The sequence below is a fragment of the Frankliniella occidentalis genome, unplaced genomic scaffold, assembly GCF_000697945.3.
Source record: "Frankliniella occidentalis isolate FOCC.00 unplaced genomic scaffold, Focc_3.1 Scaffold21, whole genome shotgun sequence".
Lineage (NCBI taxonomy): Eukaryota > Metazoa > Arthropoda > Insecta > Thysanoptera > Thripidae > Frankliniella > Frankliniella occidentalis.
Window position 1 is genome coordinate 476,664 of NW_026267151.1, and position 19,302 is coordinate 495,965.

At 48.4% G+C, this 19,302-nt stretch overlaps 3 protein-coding genes across 5 annotated transcripts; 1 reads left to right on the plus strand and 2 right to left on the minus strand.

Moving 5' to 3' along the window:
- Positions 1–23: 23 nt before the first annotated feature.
- On the minus strand, positions 24–1,545 carry LOC113204593 (uncharacterized). Its single transcript, XM_026419813.2, has 4 exons — positions 1,055–1,545; positions 760–977; positions 377–563; positions 24–253 (listed from the first exon to the last, which is right to left on the minus strand). The coding sequence occupies exons 1-4, from the start codon at positions 1,418–1,420 to the stop codon at positions 89–91; spliced, it is 936 nt and encodes a 311-aa protein (XP_026275598.1). The 5' UTR covers positions 1,421–1,545; the 3' UTR covers positions 24–88.
- Positions 1,546–1,583: 38 nt separating this feature from the next.
- Positions 1,584–8,517, plus strand: LOC113204474 (polycomb protein SCMH1). Of its 3 annotated transcripts, none has more exons than XM_052264768.1 (14): positions 1,584–1,606; positions 3,285–3,363; positions 3,485–3,624; positions 3,699–3,825; positions 3,964–4,319; positions 4,429–4,663; positions 4,746–4,931; positions 5,026–5,172; positions 5,247–5,714; positions 5,792–5,992; positions 6,067–6,228; positions 6,312–6,500; positions 6,654–6,811; positions 6,918–8,517. In XM_052264768.1, exons 2-14 carry the CDS (start codon positions 3,336–3,338, stop codon positions 7,059–7,061), a joined length of 2,541 nt encoding a protein of 846 aa, XP_052120728.1. In that variant the 5' UTR covers positions 1,584–1,606; positions 3,285–3,335; the 3' UTR covers positions 7,062–8,517. The 3 variants fall into 3 exon arrangements, with proteins under 3 accessions (XP_052120728.1, XP_026275428.1, XP_026275429.1); XM_026419643.2 differs by lacking the exon at positions 1,584–1,606 and adding an exon at positions 2,404–2,611; XM_026419644.2 differs by lacking the exon at positions 1,584–1,606 and adding an exon at positions 2,404–2,611 and having other exon boundaries at positions 5,253–5,714.
- LOC113204472 (NFX1-type zinc finger-containing protein 1) lies at positions 8,504–18,935 on the minus strand. The gene is made up of 24 exons (XM_052264767.1): positions 18,396–18,935; positions 18,032–18,250; positions 17,241–17,744; positions 17,060–17,155; positions 16,882–16,988; positions 16,678–16,761; positions 16,460–16,602; positions 16,241–16,369; positions 15,991–16,146; positions 15,693–15,867; positions 14,919–15,097; positions 14,749–14,843; positions 14,496–14,661; positions 14,166–14,336; positions 13,824–14,081; positions 13,505–13,736; positions 11,507–11,666; positions 11,287–11,398; positions 10,996–11,198; positions 10,761–10,860; positions 10,455–10,632; positions 10,071–10,363; positions 9,696–9,854; positions 8,504–9,466 (listed from the first exon to the last, which is right to left on the minus strand). The coding sequence occupies exons 1-24, from the start codon at positions 18,791–18,793 to the stop codon at positions 9,164–9,166; spliced, it is 4,620 nt and encodes a 1,539-aa protein (XP_052120727.1). The 5' UTR covers positions 18,794–18,935; the 3' UTR covers positions 8,504–9,163.
- Between the last annotated feature and the right edge of the window lie 367 nt (positions 18,936–19,302).

Consider the following 19,302-nt stretch of genomic DNA (forward strand, 5'->3'; position numbering starts at 1 on the left):
CTCAATCTGTCTTATTCATACACTTTCTCTCTGTTTTTGTTTGCCTTTATTTTTTACTTCAGTGTATATCATTTATCATTCAAAGCTGTTAAAATGTGTATGGACTACAATCACTGCAAGTAACAAGGCAAAATCGGAATTGCTGCTCCAAAGAACTTCTCTGCTGAATGCACTCTGACGTGGTGTGGTAGCAGCCTGCAAAGCGGTATAAGATCAACTCTTGTAGCCCCTCCAAACAGCAGTCAGCCAGCACCTGTGTTGAAAGGAGGTACCAACATGCTTTACAGTCGAGGTACTCATCATCCAAACGACTCCAACCCAACAAACAGAAACGTCACGGGGACGTAATGTTGACGTTCTAGTGACTGATTCATACCTGCGACAGGTCGTTGCACGTCCGGGGCCAGTTCCCATGGGTCTTCTCGTGCGCACCGGTAGTACCCACGCCGAGGTTGAGCCTTCGCAGCGTCCGCCGACTGGCTTTGAGCATGGAGATTGTTGTGGCGCGAGGCAGCCCCTGCACCTCCAGGGCATCCAAACAGCCTGGCCCGATCCCACCCTCCCTGCAGCAGCGCAATGTATGTGGGGTGGGGCCGTTGGCCGTTCTCATACTCACTCGTTGACCGATTTTTGCGATTTTCTGCCCCCCTCCCCCGCCCCGGCCTTTCTCCCCCAGAACTCGATCACGTAGTATGATTTTACTAACTATCCGGGTGTCACTGTCCGCGGAAGCTCGCTATGCGCGGGGACTCCGCTCACCTGACTGGAGGGAAGACCACGACGGGCTCTTCGTAGAGCTCGGCGTCCCAGCCGGACACCTGGAGGACACGGAGGCGGGGCATAACTCCAAGGGCTTGCAGAGCCTGCCGGTCGACTGTGGACACCTCCAGCTTCTTGAGGTGCGCGCCGTGGAGGGCGAGTAGGCGATGCGTCCACGTGGAGTCCCGGTGGCACATGACCCCCGTAAGGCAGGTCAACTGAAGTGACGACGGAGGAAAGTTTGGTTTGGGATCGACAGGAAATGGACAGAGCCCGGGTTGGGCCGACTATTCACCTTGCAGTGGGAGCGCAGCAGAGCGGCCTTGCGCACGGCGCGGTCCTCGGGGCTGATCTGATTGATCCAGCACACGTCCATGGCGCGGAGGCGCGGCGCGAAGGTCACCACCCGCGTGAAGGCCTGCGTGGCGAGGCCGTGGCTCCGGAGGCTGCGGTGGCGCCACAGCTCGCTGCTGGACGCGACGCGGCGCCAGTGGCGGCACACCTGCCCCGCGGACACCACGTCGTCGAGGTTGTAGGCAGCCACGTACTCGAGCACGAGGAGCAGCGCCAGGTCAGGCAGCGTCGCGGCAGCCGACGCGCACCCGCCATCTTCGCGGTCCTTGCTGTCCAAGCTCATGGACTCCAGCTCCGCGGTCCCCATATTGACGCCTCGCCTAGTGTCCAAAACTAAGTTGTTGTGCTGCCGCAACTTCCGAGCGGTGCAGCACCGGTGCACCCCTCTTGCACTACCCCACCCCTCGCCTTGACTCGGTCGGGTGCCAAGAGTTTTCTAAACATAGATCACAACATACACTCCAGTTTCAGCGCCGCGCGACTATCCAAGTCCGTAAGTACAATGAGCTACTTGACTCTATGATTAAACAATTCAATCATATGTTTTTCATTTGATCATTCCTGAGCCGTTTTCCCACCATTTCGTCACTAGTTTTGCTTCGGACTTTGAAACGTTCGAAAAGCGGGTAGCCCGCATTTAGCCCTCGCTCTGATTGTTCCTCGTTATTTGGCTGCTTTCGCCAACAAACCTTGTCTGATATCTCGTTATTTAGGCAATTATTTATTGATGTTGCCTCGATGTTGGGCCGGTATCGCATCCACATTGAAAGAGCAGGAAAGAGAGCAATAAATAAATGGGGGGAAAGCAAAGTAGGCGTTTACCCCCACCCCTCTTCCCCGTGCGATTGCGATTTCCGATCCCTAATCAATAATGATTATTTTTTTAGGGCTGGGTCTCGAATCGAGGTCAGGCTATACTACTGGTGCAAGAATGAAAGAACACAGCATTCCAATAGATAGGTGCGAAAGACGCGTTTCGCACGTCAAAGCGTCGTTGAAGTATTGCCCTCCAACTCCAACGCGTGAATGCGCGAATGAGCAGCTCAACGCGTACAGGCGCGCAGGGAACAGATCTGTCCTTCCGCTACCAACTGTTTAAACAATAATACTTCGATTAAACCGATTCACCGTTCATTATCTTTCCTCAAAAACGAATTTATTCTACTTTGAATATTTTTTTATTTGGGTTTAATAAATTTACTGGGGCTATTTTGTAATTCTCAACTGATGTTTTGATCGTAGTCCTGGTATCTTAACGTTCGCCATTGGCACCACGGTCCAAAGGACGCGCTAGAGAGGCACATCGTAATCAACATGGCGATGTTGTGTTTGTGCTGACTAAAAAGTGATTTTTTCTACAAAATTTCGCTATATTTTACGACTTTTGGCAAAGTTGCTCGAGGGTTGGGTAATGTATGAAAGTCGTGAGATCCCGACTTTTATATTTTTCACAGCCTGAGAGGTCTTACTTGTCGTTTCAGCCGTGTTCGGTGGGAAGGTGGGTCTTGCCTACTCAGCTGTGAGGGGGTGTTGTCATTCTGCAGTTTTGTTAGGTTATATTGTTTGCTGAGGGATTTTGGCAGTCCTATTTCTTACTTAACGTAGAGCTGTCTCCACTCTGATATTTTTCATGTCGTTGGCTTAATTCGTATCCCACCAACACATCAAAATATTTATTCGTTGGCGTTTTGTGTTACTTGCTCTAGCCGCAGCGCTGATTATTTTATTTGCGGCTTTGCTCTATTAGACACGACCTAAGATCGTTATTCATGATTACGATCTTTAATCATATGGTTTTATTATACCATTTTTACTACTTCTTTGAATTCCTGATGGTCGGAGAAGTTTCCAACGTCATTTGTTTGACCTAAACTGTATTGCTATCCTACGGCACTGATCAATCTTCATTTATTTATTTGTTTTTTGATTTTTTGTTTGTTTTAACCTCTGTCGTTTTGAGATATGCGTGCCCTCTAGAAGCTTGCTCTTGGGTATTAGAATGTTGTGTCAAATAGTAAGGTCAATGCTCCAAATTCTATTTGTTTGACTGGTAAACTATCATTAAGACCATTGAATGCATCACAGTAGCAGTAGCGTTTAACTAACTAAACATGATCATATTTCGATCGAACTCGAACTATGTTTTTATAACTACTGATTTTGTTTTCCAGTTGAATACATAAGCAAACTGCTCTTGAAGAATAAAGATCAAATGCAGAACAATGTCTGGTGCTCCTTCAAAGAGCAGAGGTATGATAAACCCGTTTTCTGCTTTGAAGAGTTTTTTAATAATAATTATAAGGCTTTTACTTAAATCCCCAACTTATCTTTCTCTTGATCTGACATTCTTCTTGAACGTCTTGTTTTGCAGGACGGCTTTCCAGGAGCAAAGCTTGTACATGGTGTGCTGAAAAGGGACTGACTCTTAATTTTATTTTTCCGGCACGGAATGGGCAAAAGGAGTTCTGTTCATCAGTTTGCCTGGGAGAGTTTCGCAAAGCCTACAATAAAGTAAGATTTTGCCTTTCTAGTCTCTGGTTTAACAAAAAAATAAATATTATAACCTATTTTAATTTCTGTTATAGGGTTCTTGTTTATATTGTGATGGTATAATTAATGGTCCAGCAGTTTGTTTGGAAGGAAATGCTTCCAAACATTTTTGCAGTCAAAGCTGCTCTGAAAAATATGTAAAACGAGAAAGCAACAATAGATGTAAGTCCATTTGACCTTCTTTATTTATTTTTCTTCAGATCATTCTGAATGTTGTCTTTTATCCTTAATTGGACCTATTTGAATTTTTTATATCAATTGAAAATTTCTGTACCTTTGTGTTCTTGTTTTTTGTTTTAGTAAGCAATGGCTCTACAGGATCTACGCCAAATGGAAACCAAGTTGCTGTAGCACCCTCCACTCCTACAGTAACTTCAACAAATATTTCAGTTGCCTTTCCAGCCACATCTACTCCTGCATCATCCATCGATGAGTCAACTGCACAAGGCGACCTGAAAGGTACCTTAACTGCATCAGAACTTGACAACACTCAAAGCCAAATTGCAGACAATACACTTCCTGATGGCCTAGCCACAGCACCATCCACATCAGCAGCTGTGCCAAGTGCTAACATGAATATTTATGAACCATTTGATTGGAAAACTTATATGAAAGAATCAAACAGTCAACCTGCACCAGCACAATGCTTCAAACAGGTATGAGTCAAATAAAATAATATCAACACTTGCTGTGCTGCTTTTGTCTGTGTTAAAGTTGCTGTTGCTGTGTACCTGTCTCCTAAGTTTCTCCTATTTTTGTTTTTAGTCATCTTCTCCACCCCAGAATGATTTTAAGCTTGACCAGAAGCTGGAAGCTCTGGACCCACGTAATTTGACATCAACATGCATTGCCACTGTGGTTGGTATTCTTGGACCACGTTTGAGATTACGCCTGGATGGCTCTGATAACAAAAACGACTTTTGGCGATTAGTTGACTCTAATGAAATTCATCCAATTGGCCATTGTGAGAAAGGTGGCGGGATGCTCCAACCTCCTCTAGGTTTGTCTCTGAAAGAAAATGAGGATAGTGGTTTTCATTGTACTCGTTTCTGAAATTCCTCTATTTTTTCATATCTATCAAGGATTCCGAATGAATGCATCCATGTGGCCCCAGTTTTTGATGAAGACCTTGAGTATGGCAGAAATGGCACCAACCAAAGCCTTCAAACGTGAGCCCCCAGTCCCATCTGGTAACTTTTTCAAAGTTGGGATGAAACTTGAAGCAGTTGACAAAAAGAATCCAATGCTCATTTGTGCAGCCACTGTTGGTACGTGGATGTAGCTCCAATGAAGAGTTTATATAATTAATATCTCCACATTTGTTTAATCAATCTGCAATTTGTTCTATTACCTATATTTTAGGTGAAGTCAAGAATGACATGGTGCATGTAACCTTTGATGGGTGGCGTGGAGCATTTGATTATTGGTGCCGTTATGATTCAAGAGACATATTCCCTGTGGGTTGGTGTGCAAAGAGTGGGCATCCTTTACAACCACCTGGAAAGAAAGGTACCTTTCATTCAGTGGAAGTAAAGTGGTGTGAGGTTTTCTTCTTCAATTTCACTGTTTCTTTCATATTGCAGCTCAAGGAGGAACAAATCGCTACCGGGCTCGTGTTAGTAATGTGCAGCCATCCACTATGGTACCTGCTGCCACTGAAACTGATGAAAATACACCTTTGTCAGTCAGAAAAGAACAATCGAAAAACTCGGCGCCACTTCTAGGGTCGCCAACAAGCCCCACACCACCTTCAACACCAACCTCACCAATTACAGTATCTATTTCTCCAGTCCCAAAAAGTTCAACTGTTTCCAAGAACAGTTTGTCTGGACCTCCTTTGAAACCAGCACCTCTGCCTGCTGCAACTTTATCACCTTCTGATATATCAAGTCCTGTTACCAAACCTATTATGACTAACTCTGCTAATATTGGTGCTCCCATCAGTGGTCATTCACTTGATGCTGGTCCATCTGGCCATCAAACAAATGGAGTTGCATCTAGTATAAATTCCAATCAGGTATCATCATCTGAACAAAGGAATGATAATGAAGGTGAATTTTGAACTGCTCTCTGAAAACTATGTTATGACTTTGTTACATGATTTTAACAGATTCAATATATTTTTCAGTTCGTGTTTATGTGAATCGCACATGCAAGATAGGCCCATATCTTGACAGAGAATCAGTACAATCAATGCAACCTGTTTTTGGACCAGGTGTTGTAAGCCGAGTACTACGAAATTGTATACAATCTCTTGTGGATGCTGCCTCAAACCGGGCAGCTGTGTATGGTGTGCTTAGACAAGGGCAGGGCAAAGTTCACATAACAGGTAACATATTAAATCAATACAGTTCATGCTATTTAAAGTTCATGTTGATATAACATTTAACTCTTCTATCTCAGTACCTTTGGAAAACAAGACTGTTACACTTCGTTTACCAGTAATAACAACAGAGACAGATTTGTGGACACACTTAGAAATATTGACTGAGGAAATGCAGTGTTGTGCCAACTTTTTGGTCCGAGAGCCAACAATATGCGAGCATTGTACTACTAATGGTCAAGGTAGTGATTTACATATTACATTATTTACTGTAATATTTATTCTACTCAGGTAGCTCATGATCATGAATTAATTCTTCACACAGGAGCTGAGGACATATCTAAAACGTCCATCAAACGTCGATATTCTGCCCAAAGCTCTGATACATGCCCAAACAAGAAATCTAATCTGGCACCAACAAAGAACCCTGTTCCATCAAATCCATCCCCTCAGCAAGCTGTTCGATCATCTCCAACTGCGTCAGCAGCCCCTGTTGTGCGGCACACTTCTCCTGGTAAGATACTACTTTCAAAATTAAGACATCTAATCTAGTTTTTCTTTGTCTTGATCTGTCAGATGTATACAGCATTTGGTTAATTTTCTTTTGAATCTGTAGTTAATTATTTGTTGTGTTCATAAAAATTAATTGTATTATTATTGGTAATAGCTCAAGTTGCTGCAACTTCAACAACAGCTAATGATGAACAGTCATCTCCTAGAACTTTACCAACTGAAGTAATTGATTGGACAATTGAAGATGTAATTTGGTACATAACGTCGGCAGATCCGAATATGAGGGTCTATTCTGATTTATTTAGAAAACATGTAAGTGTATTTTGTAAATTTTCTATATGTTTTCTTAATCTAAACTTGTGTGTTATCTATCTAATGTTTTGTTTCTGTTGAACTATATTTTTGCTTTTTATTGCAGGAAATTGATGGGAAAGCACTTGTCCTTCTAAATTCAGACATGATGATGAAATACATGGGTCTGAAGTTAGGTCCAGCTCTTAAAATATGTGCTCTGGTTGGCAGAGTCAGTAAATCAAGTCGCCGTAGCTCTATGTTTAGATAAAGTGTTAAATAGTTTGGTTTTCTATATTTTTTCATTGCCAGAAGTTTATCATTCTACATGAGAATGGCTGTAAGATCTTCATTTTAAACTCCACCAAATATGAGCTTAACAATTGATTTCAGGTGAGACTCTAATGAATTTCTGTTGGAGGAAAACTATGTGCATCCAACAACAGATCTTTTGTTTGTTATCTTTTAGTTAATTCTCTTATGCTTTTAAGTATAGCCATAGAATGAAGCAGGCTGTATTGTCTTACTTAAACACACATTTTTTTGATGTCATTCACTACTTTTATCATATCGCTACACTTGCTGATTAACCTATGTACCTATGTAACAATTTTTAATGTTACATAAAGTAAATAACAATATTTGTACACCTAGGGCCTCTCAAGAAAACTAGTATAGAAGAATATCACTCATGTTAGTAACCAAAGAAGTTACCTAAAATTTAGATTTTTACTTTCTTTCAATTGAGTAAATCTTCCTAATTTTTCTCTATTTCTCTTTTCTTTTTTCTCATCAGATGTTTTCTTTGCAAGTTGTCATCATCATAACATGAGTTTACTATAGCTTAGATTACCCTAAATCATTTGCACTGCTCTGATGGTATGCTTGTAGCCATGTGACCAATTGTGATTTTGTCTCTTCTCATTTCTTCCAGTATAGGTGTACCTCTAAACTTAGAAGGTGCTTTACATTTTTACTTTTGACTCTTGCTTTATCTGAACAATTACTTGTTTTAAATAATGATCTTTTGTTTTTAAAATCTGTTGTCTCACTTTGAGTTTAGGGGTAACTGCGTATTTTTGTATAGATTCTATTGCCAATGCAATTACATTGGTTCAAACATTGCCCTGTAAAGTCCCGTACAGCTTCATTGTGATCTACTGTTTATTTCTCTTCTATGAATGATTTTAAAGTGGCTGTGTCGTTGTAAACCCATTCCTTGTATGTATATTTTGTGTAGACTTCACTAGATCCTACACAAGTAGTTATTAAAAAAAATGTTTTGTTGATATCTTTTTTATTTTATTTAGCAACAATAAAAAGTAATGTTTCAAAACTGTTTACTTTTTGAAATTATACTTAACCAATTCCTTGTATAGTAGTATAGAAGTATTGTATATTTTGTATGAAGACTGTGAGAAATTGTTTAAGACATCTGCAAATGCAGGCGAATGGATACATCAGAGAGAGGGCTCCATTTGTTAGTTAAAGCTGTATTTTTGTAACATATTGTTAAGCCCAATATGCAGATCATAAAACGAAATAAGATCATATTGCTTTTATCACATTTAGACAATGATTTTTGCTAGTACCTGGATATATTTGTGTGTAGATCATTTTCAGAGTGTTATTTCTGTAGATTTTCGTGCTAAAACACCTTGGTGAGTGCGGATACAGTCTTCTGTGATGTGTATCAATAAATAAATTATATGATTATGGAAAAGTTATCATCAGCTTTATTTTGACTAGCTGTTGAGTTTCAGCTGGAACAAGATATAAAACCGAATTCTCTTCACCATTAAAAGTAATGAATAATTGAGTAAAACATGCAGTAAAATGGAAAAAACTGTGACTGACTTGCAAAAAAGAGAAAAAGTTAAAGAATCAGAAAGAACAGATAAATACTGTTAACATTTCTATGTCCAAGAGATAAAATTTCAAGCTTCTGTAGTACGTGACTTGGTAGACATTTGGGAAACTTACACTATTAGATTCACCCGCTCCGCTAATGGAGGAGCAGGGAAGAATAGATAAAAATATGTCCTACAGACACAACAAGTTCCCATCTGGTTTTTGTGAACAAGTCTGAGAAAGATGTCAGTTCATGCCACTTCAGACAGTAAAGTTCTCACAAGAACTGACTGCTGATTGGCTCCCTTAAAATTAACAATTATTGTTTGTTTATACATTTTTATCTAGGTGAGAGCAGCTGCTCTTTGTAGACAGGTTACAACCCTCTCAGGGTGGAAGAAATTCACTCCTTTTCTCAAAGGGGGGGGGGGACATCCAAACGGCATTATTTATCGTCTCTAAACGCCCACTTTAAGATGAGCCTTTCCACTCAACTCAATGAAACACTCTCCCCGGTGGATACTACTGAAGCGTCGGGGGCCATGCCGGGGTTGTGGCCCCGTCGATGTCCGTGGCCAGCCTGTTGTCTCTCCGCAGACGGTGGTTGGTCCCGCCAATGCGCGCCCCGCACTCGGGGCAGTTGGCCTCCTCCATGGCGCCGCCGCACTCCGTGATGCAGTAGGGGTGGCCGTTGGGGCAGTGAAACCAGTGGCCCTGGGCAAGCCCCAGCGCCGCCCTCACAGCCCGCACCTCCTCCTTAGAGACGAGCAAGCGTGCCGCAACCGCCAGATCACGCAGCCATCCGTCAGCCAACGCCCCGTCCGCCTGCAAAGAATAAAATAACAAGAAACGTTTGGAATACTATAAGTTTCATGTCTGTAAGGATGATGAGGGTTCTGAGATGAAAGTGGGAACATTTAGGAGTTTAGTGCACTGAGAACAAACTCGTCCTTTCTACCACCAGGTGGGATGGTAAAGAGATATGAGTAAAAAAATTAATCTGATCGCCATGGACTAGATAAAACGCGTCTTTTCAGACCGACAGGCTTCTTACCTCGGAGCAGGGTCCAACACCGCGGACCATCCGTGAAAGGTCGGCGAGATTCTGGAGCAGGTGCGACGACAAAACGAGCCCTTGGACCATACGGCTCTCCAAGCGGCACACCTCAAGCAGCCGCCGACCTCGGGTCAGTTCCGCGTTGATATCTGCAGCCTAGCGGAGAGAAACAGCAGAGAAGAGAACTAAAAGGCCAGCCCCGTTTCAGCAAATGGGTGACCTGCGTGCGCCTTTGCCTATCTTCGATAGCCGCCTCACTGCTCCGAGCATATAGGCAATCCGCCCGCACGCGCCAGTGTACCCATTCACTGAACAGGGCTGGCCGGCCATCCTGAATGCAGGTAATGCACCCCAATAATTCACTTCACCGACCTCTTGCGTGCTGATCCGCAGGAAATCACCACGCTTTTTGAACTCTCCACACAGGTGCTCCACGAAGTTTTCCATTTCTGTCCGTTTGGCGGATAGTAGTGGCTGGGGCTCCACCGTCGTCAACAACTTGCACAGCTCCGAGAGGACGACGGCGTACTGCTGCAGGCTTTGCACAGCTGTGAGACTAAGTGTTGGAGCCCTCTTTGCACGGCGCTTGGGGCCGGGCAAACCTCTCTCCACCCTGGACAGCGCTCCCTCCACCGCTTGCACCAGCCCGGACAGGGCGGGGAGGCCTGTAGAGTAGAGCAGCCAACAGTTAGGAAAAGATTCCGTACAAACCTGCTGCTGTTCGTTCTATTCGAGGAACTTCCCATGGTTTCTCACCTGCGGGACAGGCTGGCATGGCCTTAAGAATTTCCCTGGTGGCGATTACCACCGGTTTTATGGTATCCCACGTGCCAAATAGTTTCTCTTTGATCTCAGCCACATGCTCTGCGTTTTGTTTAATGGCGTTGCTGTATCGCAAGCTGGTGGCTACAACTGTTGTGCACTTTGGACAGACCTATGAGCACCCAAAGCATAAATGAAAAAGAAGAAAAAACAGCCATTAAGATGAACTCTATACATTTTCGCGAGCATTTTCGCAACCTATTACAGTAACTCAATAACCGCAATAAGGGATGCTCTTACCTTCTTTTTGATTTCACTTCCTTTTTCATCAATGCCTGTAAGCCAGTGATCTAGGGAGCTCACTTCGAAAACGTGTTTGCAGTCGGGAAGGGTCACAAACCTGATAAGAAATACAACACAGTTACATTACAAAACAACAAAATAAGCCTATGTTGTTGTTTTTTTAAATAAAAATATACAATGATGTTCAATGGTAGGGTCTGATATTTAAATTTTTCATGATGTCATTCTTTACCTGGCATCTTCGTCCTCCTCAGTGCCAAAAAAGATCTCGATGTCGCTACAGGGTCGGCAAAGGCAAAGCTCCCCACACAGCCCCACGCAGGGGTGGCCGCAGGACAACACTTCAGTGCACGGCTCGTTGCAAGGGCCCTGCGGGCAGGGAACTCCACAAAGGCTGCCACACTGTCTGTGGACACAAACGCTGGGGCACCGCTCCTACAGGGCACCACGTAGAGGGTTTTAAAGAAAGCTGCGCTGGATCTAAGAACCAGATAATCGGCACAATTGTGCTGTCACCCCTCACCTTGCAGGGCGCACAGGGCTCGCCGCAGCGCTTAGAGCACCGAGAGTGGCGGCACCGCACCGAGCATTGCTTGCGGCAGGGCGGACAGCTGGAGGCGCACGGCTGCTCGCACCTGAGGGCAGCACAGAGGGGAGAGGAGTGAGAAAGACCCATCACGGCACAACAGCGACCACTCCCCACGAGTGGTTCGGAGGTGGTTACCTCTACACTTGGAACTCACTGATGTCCGCAGATTAGCACTCGTTGGCACTTGCTTTGGCAGGCCCTGTGGAGGCGACCCTGAAGACACCCTCCGCAGGTACCGGCGCACTTGTGACCGCACTCCAACTCCTGCCCACAAGGCTCCTCGCACAGAAGCAGCAGCTCGAAACTAGCAGGATCTTAAAACAAAGAGACAACAAAAATCCGTAAAATAAATTGCGGCGTGTGTACGGAAAGCAGCGCCTGATTTTATTTGGGTTTCGTGCCTTCAAAATACAGGCCAATAGAAATTGATTACAGACGGATGTGGTCTCGGATGTGGGTGCATATTTTGGAGGTACGATAACTCTCCGTAAAGGTTTTCCCAAATGAACGTCTCATTCACAAGGCGACGCTGAGTATGGCCCCTGCCATGCACTAGGTAGGCCAACCCGCCAAGCATCTGTGTGAAGACGGCAGCCCGCCCAGTGCGCCCAGGTGCGGGAGCGTCGGACAAGAGGACGTTGGTCGCCCAACTTTCTCTCGCGTCGCTTTAGGGAATGTTCCGTAAACTGGGAAAAAGCGGTTAAGTCCGGCTAAAAAATTAGCGAAGCATTTTATTCCGTCGAAAATTCCGTTGTCATCTTTGACAGTGTAAAGAGCTCCTGAATGGTTGACAGGATTCCTGTAACGTCTGAGAGAAATGGAGGCGGTGTATACCGCTCGTCCAATGACGCACCGTTTTGTTCTTCCGAGCCAATTTGTTCTTCCGTGGAGTCTTCTCCGCGCTGCCAACGCACTACTTTATTGAGCAGCGAGAGGAGTTTTTGGCGCAGTGGAGAATCGTCGTTATTGTCTTGAATTTGGCTTCCATCTCCATCCCCGCGTAGGTCGGAGGACCGCCGCCTGCGGGCTGCAGGATAGGCAATTTCATAACCCTCGGACATATATGAGCGTAGCCTGGTGCCTATCTGTCAGGATCAGGGGCTCGGTCTGAGAGTTTGCCGTGTCGTGTTGGAGGACGAAACAAAACGAGGGAAAAGGCAGTGGTATGAAGCATAAGCCCACAGTTTTGGAATACGATAAGATATAATTCCGTAATTATTGGAATGAAACACACATTTCAGAGTTGACTTCACCATTTAAACGGTCCCTAAGTCACATTTACTACAAACATAGCGCATGACGTGCGAAAGGGATCTTCCAGAAAGTACGTCTGTGTCATCTGCCAACGCCGGCCTTATCCGTAGCTCTCAAAACGCCTGGTTGGTAGGCAACATCTTGCCTTCAGGGCATGTGTGTACTGCGGGATGGCCTACCCGGAGTTTCGCAGGCGCCCAGCCCCGCAATTTGCTGAATGAAGAAGAACGTACGTTCTCTTTGGACGATCTCAAATTTAACACGTTCCTTGCGGCTCATTCTTTGTGTCTATGCTTTAACATGGGAAAGTGACCACATAGTGGTCAAGAAACTAAAGACACGCGCGTAATTTTCACCACACGTGTGGCAATAAATCTCAAAACTAGCCCTACGAGCCGAGAGATCCTAACATTCTTCCTATCAGTCATTTGCTCTTGCAATTTTCAAAGGTCCGTTCCGACCGAACGGCAACTTGCAGGACATTAGGGAAAAGGGACAGACTATGGCAAGGGTCGGCAAGGGTGTCAAACTCCCGAAAGCCACTTGTGTAGGTCAAAGGTCGCAGCTAGACTATGGCCCGTCTGGGCTATCTATGGGGATAGGCAATGGGGAGGGGCAGACCGTGACTGACGCTCAGACCACGGCCCGCCTTGAGTGAGCGTGTCGTATTGCTTTCTTTTATCACTAATTGTTTGGGTTAAAACAAGCTGAGAGCGCTGCTTTGAACCGACACGAAATAGCCCGTGCGAGCAAGTGGAATGTACGGTTGAAGTGGCAAGGGGAGAAGACAGTAGTGGGGCACTGAATACAGGGCAAAACGTTTTCCCCCTTGGAGAATATACTAAAATCCGTCTACTTGAATAAATTCCAGCTAGAGTACTACACGCTCCGTACTCACCAAAACTGGACGAGCAGGGTACTCTAATGCTGTGTCCGCAGGCCGGGCGGCCCAGGTATTGCACAGGCGCGTTACAGCGGCAGTCGGAACAGGGGTCGCAGCATCGCAGTGTGCAGGGGTGGCCGCAAGACAGAGTGCGCGGGCACGGCCCGGTGCAGTCCACGACCAGGGCGGCGTCAACCGAGCAGGCCACGGGTCGCGTGTGTCCGCACCCCGGCAGCACCTTGTCGACCTGAGCGGCCCAGACCCGCGAGGTTTAATGAATTCACTCCAAGGACTCCAGGGCCGTCGCCGTCGAGCAAAAAACCGCATCACCCACCTGCACCATGCACGGCCCGCAGGCGTCGCGGCACTTGTTTCTGCAGGGGTGGCCGCAGGGCAGCAGGCGGCGGCAGCGCTTGGTGCACAGGCCGGCGCTGGGCGGCTCGCTGCATGCCAGCAGCAGGCGGTGGTCGCAGGGCAGGGCCTTGGTCACGGGCACGTCGCACTCCTCGCACTCTTCGTGGCACAGCAGGCGGCAGCGGTGGGCCCCGCAGCATCCGGCCCGGCGCTCCTCGCAGGGCCTGGTGCACACCGACTGCAACACGGGGCGCGGCGCCAGCCTCGCGTCAGGATCTCGCACTCACCTCACACAGACGCAAGTCGGGGGTCAGTCACTCACCACCTCGTGGCGCGGGTCGTCCAGCACGTGACAATTGCGGTCGCAGGCGTGGCCGCAGTCTCTGCGGTAGGGGCACGGCACGCCGCACACGAGCGACGCCGGGTCCGTCCGCTTGCAGCACTTGACGACCAGCGGGTGGCCGCAGTCCGGCAGTTGCACCTGCACTTGAACCTGTGGGCGAAACCGAGGCAAAAGGCGAGTTGAAATAACGGGTTACAAACGGTCAACATTTTCAGCAGCCAATGCGAACTTGGTTCACGATTAGGGTACACTCCTCTACTCCTCCTGCTGCCTTTTCCGCGCGGGAAAAGTGAATCTCTCTACACCCACCTGGCAGTCGTGGTCGTCAGGGTCGCGGTGGCAGGGCATGGTGGCGGAGTGTCCACAAGCCAACTGCTCCTTCTTAGGCACCGGGCACGGCGGGCAGAGCTCGAAGCAGCGCGACTGGCACTGGTGGCCGCGGGGGCACACCACCTCCGCGCACGGCTCCTGGCACCTACACCACGGGCACCACGCATAATCAACGTATCGTACTCCCTAGCCTACGAAATAAATTCGAGTGCACGACGTGCACTGCACGTACTTGTACTGGCGGTGCTCCTGGTCCAACGGGTGGCAGAGCTGAGGGCAGAGGTGGCCGCAGGACAATGCTACGCCGCAGAGCTTCAGGCAGCCCCCCTGCAGAACAGTTTTGTTCGTCATCAAAACCCAGCACAACTTTCGGCCACGAGGGATTCACACAACAGCTCGTACCTGGGGACACTTTTCGAAGTCGCGAGCCGAGGAGACGGGCGTAATGGTGGCGTGCACGTCACAGCGCAACAGCAGCTCGGACCCCACGGCGCCCTGCGTCTGCAGCTCCTCCCGAACCCCGCGCCACACAGAGTCCCCCCGGGACGTCAGGGTGGACATGTTGCCCACCATGTAGAATCCTGTGGAAGTGTGCAGAGCCGGTCAAAGTAATGGCACATTGTCATCTACTATTTTTCTCCCGCCAGGAAAGTCGTAGGTTACTGGTCGCCGCAAGGCGGCCGCCCGACCCAAAGCCCTTATCGAGGCCATGTATGCAGCACGGCCGGCGGCACTGACCGCTGACGCACGCGCGACCCGCGAGCCTAAACAACTAAAACAACTAAACAGAGGGTCCCTCCCACAACACTCGTGCGGCCGTCTAAACAAAGGGCCGATTCAACTAAGATATATCCATAAATGTCCACGACACTTGGGTGGAATCGACGCACGTGTGCCCCTGAACGTTCGGACGTTGCAACGTTGCAAACAAATTCCAAATGAAAAACTGCGCTACGCTCCGCCCTGTCCCCTGCCTCTGCCCACAGTGAAAGCCTCCAGAGGTGCCGCGAGGAGGGGCGATGGGCGTCAAAAGTTAGAACTCGTGCCTGAAGCCCCAACGCTCCGTCCGGGCGGGCCGCCGTCTTCGCAGAGCTGCATGGCGGGTCGGCCTACCCAATGCGCTGCAGGCGCTCTCATTGGCGGTGTATGATGATTACTATGTTAAAGACCACTCACCGTGTCTGGCCCTAGACAGCGCGACGCACATTCTGTTCTCGATGCCCACGTAGCCCACCGCCTGGTGATGGTTGCTACGCACGATCGACAGCACCACGATGTCGTTTTCCTCGCCCTGGTACTCGTCCACAGTCGTGATGCGCACGTCACGGAGGTGAGCGTCCGCAGGACGAAGCTGCGTTCAAAAATCGCAATTGGCGGAACAATGCACTTCCCACAACGAAAACGGGGCAAAGAGGATCGCACTACTAAGTCTAACAAAATTTCGAGAAAGAAAAAGAAACAAACACTTTTGTACCTGTTTGGTCAGGAAGTAGAGTTGGGCCTTGTATGTGCACAGCACCGTGATTTTCGATGGTTCGTACCCTTGCAGCAGGAGATAGCGTACCAAAGCTGATACAAATTGGGCCTCAAAGCTGTTTTGCATGCTGTTGGAGTCGCGCAAGAATGTCGGCTGTAGAAGAGAATGATAAGTGGAGGGTTGTATCATAGGCACAAGAATCGCCAGATCAGAAGACACAAACTATATGTTATACATGAATACTCACCTCCTCTTCCAAGTTTTTATGATCCAAAAAGAAAACATCTTTTGTGATACCTCGGATGCTGGGGAAATAGTTTACAGACTCATGATTCAGCAGCTTAGGGTAGATGTTGGGGCAAATAAGTCTCGCCACCTGGAAATAAAAACGAAAACTGAATCTGATCTGTATGTCTCTTCCCACCTAAGTTATTGATTTGATTTGCATAACAAAATTGCTTTTCACCTCGGGCCGCATGCGATGCTGCGTGTTAAGGGTGACGCAGTGGACACCGTTGTTGACCAATCGTTCGAACAGCGATACGTCCAAATGGTAGTCTGTGGCGAGTTCCCCGACCGAAGTCTTGGGGCGCAGCTGCTTGTGGTCGCCTACAAAATACAAAATTACATTCTGCATCAACATGTTTCTCACTAACCACAAAGGAAACAGAGCGGTCTCATTACCAATCATGACTAAGTGCTCTACGTCTGAGCCCAGAGACACCAAAACCCCGGCCTCCAGGACTTCCGCAGCTTCTTCTACGATCACTGTTCAAGCATCAGAAAACACAAGTTCAAGGCTCACGACTTTGAGAAATAAGAAACCTTACAGAGGTTCGAACGTTGACAGCTATGGCGGCGATTTTTACGTCCAAAAAACTAACGTACCTATGCGTGGTTTGAGCTGCTTGACGATACGGTGACGCATGGCAGCGTATGAAACGCTCATGCCAATCACCATACGGTTAGACATGATGGTCTGATCCTGCACCAATCTGTAATAATCATTTGCTGAGTTGCAAAGAAGGATGCACACATTTAGTTTGAGTAACAATAAGAAACCAACCTGCATTCCTGCACCAGCTGTGCGCCTTCAGAATACTTTAGACTTAATTCTTCAGCCACTGCAGTTAACTCAGTTACCAATTCTTCATGCCACGACCTGTGATGCATTTAAAAAATAGAAATATGGTAGGAGGTAGGGAAAGACCGTCGGTCTGCATGCAATACTTCGTCTTGACGCCCACCTGTAGGCTTGCCAACGCCGCGGCTCCGGCAGGGTCTCTAGTTCGAGCCAGCCCATGCCCGCCTGCATTCCTTCTGGCCGAGTGTCCGGCGCTGTCATGCGTGCCCCGACCGTGTGCTCGAGGTGCCGCAGCGCCCTGACCGCCAGCGCGTCCTCGTCGGCCACCACGTCCTCGAGCGCCTTCTTGAGCATGTTGCCGGACACCGCGAGCCGCACGGTGTGCTGCAGCGCGGACACATCCACGCCGTCCAGGACATCCAGGTAAGGCTCAACGTCCGTCGGGCGCCACATCGTTTCCTGGACTTGATCAAGAAGCAGGGGGGTGTTCCCTGCTTCGCCGAGGAGCCAAATCTCCAAAGGAAACTCGTCGAAGAACTGAAGCTGCTCGTCCGTGATGATGCCAAAAGCGTGCAGCGTCTCCGGGCTGAGAATGCCCGCGCCTTCAGCGCGCAGCAGCGAGAGGCAGCTCCGCACGCGCTCGTGCAAACCCTTCAGTTTGTTGAACCTTGACAACGAGACAGTGATTTTAAACGGCAGTGCCTACATTGGCGGTGAATGTGTACACCATAGCCACCCCGTCCCATAGCAGAGGCGCACAGGCGCTCTCATCAAAACGCACGCTTACAAGACATCTGCGATCCCTAGAGATCAACACCAAAGGTGGCAAGGACAAAAGCGCTTTACGCGACAGACATCGAACTGACATCACGAAGGTTTCATTATAAAGTCAAAATAAACAAAACTTTTACTTTCATGAAAATGTAGTTTGATGCGGTGGTGCCCCGTACGTACCTTTCCCTGTGCGTCCTGATCATCTGGAAGAGGGCGAAAGCTCCTTGCAGCTTTTGTCGCCTGAGTGTATATATGTCATAAGGCTCCAGAGCCTTCTCCCGGCAGGGGTTCCCCACTCGCACTAGGTTGTTGGTGAAAGGAAGCAGCCCCAGTAGGAACTGGTCCAGGGCGTGGTTGGTAGAGCAGATCACTAGAAGCGGTCGGGGATCCTGGTTGCACCTGCACAACAAGCCGCATTGAATTTAGCCAGCAAGTCGAAAACAGGCAGTTAAGTAAGGTTGAAAAGGCCGAAAGACTTGAAACCGGTTTAGGGCAAAAAGAAGTAGCTAGCCAGAATGTTTGAAACTCTCACTCACTCACTCACCTCCATAAGTTCTGGTTCACGAGCAGCGTCCTGGCCACCCTGATCCCGAGGTAGGTCTTCCCCGTGCCAGGCGGGCCCTGCACCAACATCACCTTGTTGGTGAGCGCGCCCTGCAGCGCGCGGTGCTGCGACTCGTCCAGGCCCAGGGAGGCAGCCGAGGGCCACTCCGCCAAGAGGGACGGGTCCTGGAGCAGGGCGGGGGGCGCCCCCTCGGCATCCCCGGCAGGGAGCTTCAAGCCGCTGCCCTGCAGGGCCGCCGCCATCAGGTAGTGGGGCACGACGCTGGCGCTCGAACCCTCCACCAGGTACTCCCGGAGAGGGACCGAAGCCTCATCCAGGGCCTGGAGGGCTCGCATCGGGTGGAGGTAGGCGCCGTAGAAGTTGATGCATTCCACCATGACGTAAGTGCCAGTGAACAGGTCCTCGCCGACGCCCGGCTCGCACAGCTCCACAGTCAACCGGCCCTCGTTGAGCTGGGCGACGTCGCGCTTGCTGACGGTGGCGAGCACGATCGACGTGAAGGACAGGTCCCGGGCGAACACGAGCAGCGCCCCGCGGATGAGACGGCGCGAGTACTCCCAGTTCACCCGAGCCAGCCCGTTGCCCTCCGGGTCGAACCCGACCTCGAGGGCCACGTGTTCATCATCGGACAGCAGCGAGTTGAAACACACGTTTTCGTAGATGCGGAGGTTTTGTATCCGCGGCCTCTTCTTGCTGCAAACACGAAACAGAAAATGTCAATGTCTCGGAATACCTTGCCAACAATGTGGAAATAGATAAAAAAATAAATACGGCTGGTTCCAACCCCATCCGACTTAATGTTAAAGGTTTGACGCTTGCGACCAGGTGCCTACTCGCGACCGTTATGGCGCCTTCTGCTCGAGCGAGTAGGCACCGGGGTGGGGGG